This window comes from Athene cunicularia (genome assembly GCF_003259725.1).
Source record: "Athene cunicularia isolate RWA chromosome 26 unlocalized genomic scaffold, athCun1 chr26_part2, whole genome shotgun sequence".
Taxonomy (NCBI): Eukaryota; Metazoa; Chordata; class Aves; order Strigiformes; family Strigidae; genus Athene; species Athene cunicularia.
This window is the reverse complement of record NW_020799137.1, coordinates 1,199,378-1,202,736: the sequence shown is the minus strand read 5'-3', so window position 1 is coordinate 1,202,736 and position 3,359 is coordinate 1,199,378. Positions and strand designations below refer to the sequence as shown.

General features: G+C 65.6%; 1 protein-coding gene across 1 annotated transcript; it reads left to right on the top strand.

The window, feature by feature from the left end:
• The first annotated feature begins 1,125 nt into the window (after positions 1–1,125).
• PHLDA3 (pleckstrin homology like domain family A member 3) lies at positions 1,126–2,929 on the top strand. The gene is made up of 2 exons (XM_026864466.1): positions 1,126–1,767; positions 2,184–2,929. Exons 1-2 carry the CDS (start codon positions 1,416–1,418, stop codon positions 2,303–2,305), a joined length of 474 nt encoding a protein of 157 aa, XP_026720267.1. The 5' UTR covers positions 1,126–1,415; the 3' UTR covers positions 2,306–2,929.
• The last annotated feature ends 430 nt before the right edge of the window (positions 2,930–3,359 follow it).

The window sequence follows — 3,359 nt, the reverse complement described above, 5'->3', positions numbered from 1 at the left end:
TGGGGGGGTTGGGGTCTGGTGGGGTCATGAGCAGGGTGATTCGGGAGGTGAGTGCTGGGCTAGCGGCTGCATGCCAGGGAGCCGTGAGCCAATCTGCAGGCTGCCAGCCCCAGACAGTGACTCCGGCATGTCCCTGGGGGGAATTTTCCCCCTTCCAGGCCTCACCTGGGCAAAGGGACCCGCACCCTCAGCATCTGCAGGGGCACATCCAGCCGCCCAGCAGGCTGGGAGCATCATCCCCTTTGGCAGACCACAGCGAGCACGAAGGCCCCAGATGTCCCCACTGGCAACCTGGCACAGCACGGTGAACCCCTCCGTGCCAGGCGCTGGCACGGGAACAGACGAACTTGCGGTGGCCGGGAACAAGACGGGCTGGAAGGGGACGGGTGTTTGGCTGCAGGGGAGGGTGGGCTCAGGTGGGACGGGGCTGTGCTGTGCTGCCCCAGCCCTGCTCCCATGGTGTATCCCCCCCTGCAGAGGTCACAGGAGGCTGGGGGATGCTGGTCCTCGCTATGGGACAGGCTGGGGGCTTCAGAGCCCTGTCTGAAGGGACTTGGGAGATGGGAGCTCTGAGGGCTGGGCCACTGCCCTTGAGTGCAGGGCCAGGTGGGTGGTGGGTGCAGAGCCATCACAGAGTGGTGACACCACACATCTGTCTGCATGTGTCCTCCCTTCTGGGGGACAGCCAACGGTCCCCACAGCCCCTGCATGGCTGGCACTGCACCCCCAGCCCCCCAGTCCAGCCAGCACTGCACCCTATAGCCCCTTCCTGGCTGGCATTGCACCCAGAGCCCCCTGCCCCTGCTGGCACTGCACCCTATAGCCCTGTCCCAGCTCTGCACCAGCACTGCACCCCCCAACAGCCAGCACTGCACCCCCAACAGCCAGCACTGCACCCCACCCCGGGCTGCTGTGCAGAAGTCTGCAGACCCATGCCCACAGCCTGCCTGTTCACACCAGGACCCCCGGGGCAGTGCCTGCCCACAGGCACCCTAAAAGCTGGTCCTGGGTGAAGTGGGGCTGTGCTGGGCCTGGCTGGGCTTCGCCTGGGCGTGAAGGGTGCCTGCACGGCAGGAGGGGCCAGGCGAGGCGGGGAGGAATGCGAGTGGGAGAGCAGCCGGGCATGTAGCAACAGCTCCTGGGGCGCGCAGTGCCGGGGATCCCACACGCTGCACGGGGCAGGGAGCAGAGCCCTGGCAACAGGGCTGGTGGCCGGCATGGGGCGCCCCATCACTTGCCCCCTCTGAGAGCCAGGCAGCGGAGCAGCAAGTCCCCCAGAGGCAGCACGGCTGCCGTGGGGTTCTTGGCCCCGGGGAGGTTGGCTCCGACGTGGAGGGGCTGGAAATCCCCCAGCGGGTGATGCCTGGCTGCATCGACGCGAGGTGCTGAGGATCCCGGGGGGCTGAGGAGTAGCTATGACCCCTGAGAAGGTGCTGAGAGAGGGGGTGCTGGAGAAGCGGAGCGGGGGGCTGCTGCAACTCTGGAAGAAGAAGCGGTGCCTGCTGACGGAGAAGGGGCTGCAACTCTTTGAGCCCAAGGGCTCGCGGCGCAAGGAGCTGAGCTTCGCCCGCATGAAGGCGGTGGAGTGCGTGGAGTGGAAGGAGCGGCACATCTACTTCACGGTGGTGATGGACGACAGCCACGAGATCGACTTCCGCTGTGCCCAGGAGAACCCGGGCTGGAACGCCGAGATCACCATGGGCCTCGTCCGCTTCAAGAACCAGCAAGCAATCCAGGTCGTCCGCGCCCGGCACAGCTGCCGAGCAGGTACTGGACCTTTCACCATGCCGCGGGTCGGGGTGCGGGACCCACCAGAGGATGAGGAACCCTGGCTGTCGGGTCCCATCTCTGAGTGGTTCGACTTCCCCATGGGAATCACAGAAGGGATCCCACAAATGGGGAAGGGTCTGCAGGGTGGTGATTCTGTGTCCCCCTGCACTGGCTGGGCTCTGCCCTTCCCATCCCCTGCTGGGTTTCACCTCCCCGCATCCCTGGAGAGGGACTTTCTAACGCCCTCCCTCTGTCTGGGGTGGCCCTGAGGAATGTGGGGGCTCTTTGCCATCTTGCACATGGGAAGGTGCTGAGGACCGTGGCTGGCTCTGCTCCCCAGCTCCCCTCGGGGCTGGATCCTGCCCCAGGTCCCAGTGCTGGCCGGGTGGGTAACAAGCACATTCTCTCCGCAGTGGTACAGTTTGACGCAGCCCCCGTGGGACAGCCTGCGGACACGCAGCATCCGAAGAGCAGGATGGAGATGGCCCTTGGTCCAGTGGGCGGTGGGGAGAATGGGATCCCGGCGGGCAAGTGAGGCCACTGCTGTCTGCAGCCCAGGGACAGGGACGGTGGCCCTGGGGTGGCCAGTGCAGGCACTGGGTCCCCCCATCCTGGGGCAGGACAGAGGCACCGCAGGAGCTGGGCTGGCACAGCTGCAGGGGTCAAGCCATATCCCCTTGGCACGACGGGGCAAAGAACACAATCGGGGCCACTACTCGGGGCTCTGGGCATGGCAGGAGGTGACATCCCTGCCTGAGGGCCCACTGTCCTTCAGCTGACATGGCCAGGACCCTGGTGGACTGGTGGGGACACCCAGGCCTTTCCTGCGGGACAGGATGGATGGATGGATGGATGAGGTTGAGCCTGAAGGAAGCAGTGTGACGGTGAGCTCTGCTGAGCACCAGTGGCACTGGGACAGATGGATATGGCTGGGGACAAGGCTCCCCCTCAGCACCCACATTGAGAAGGGACTGGAGAGCTGCTGCTGCAGCAGGGACCCCTCTGGGCACCGTACCCGATGACACAGTGACGTGCCTGTGCTGCTGGACACTGTCCTGCTCTGGGCTGTCCTTGGGCTAATGGGGTCGCTGGGGAAGGCAATGGGGACCCCAACTCCCTGTACCAAACAATGTCCCCAAACAGGACCTTCTGCTGCTTATCCTGGTATTGCTTTGATTTGTGGGGCCCTGCAGAGTATGGGAGAGCACAGAGATTTGCCCATCCCCCTAAATCTGCCAGCAGCCCACAGTCGGGCTCCAAAGCCCCCCACTGCCACGCTGAGCCTCTCCAGTCACCCATCTCACTGAACCCGTGTCCCCAGGGGTTCCCATGGCGGTTTGTGGGCAGCTGACCCTGCAGCAGCGCTGCCTGGCTTTGCAGGCAGGGGTGGCAGGCAGGGGAAGGGATGGCTCTGCCCCGACAGGCAACGCAGACGCAAGAGCCTCGAGCCACTGTGCTCCGCAAGCTGGAGCCTGAGCCCCAGCCCCGCGGCCGCAGGCGCTGCAGATCCTTCTGGAGATTGCCCGGCTGCGTGGGAATCGGGGAGCACGGTGCCCTGTCCCCCCGGGCCGTGGCAGCCAGCCCCAGCC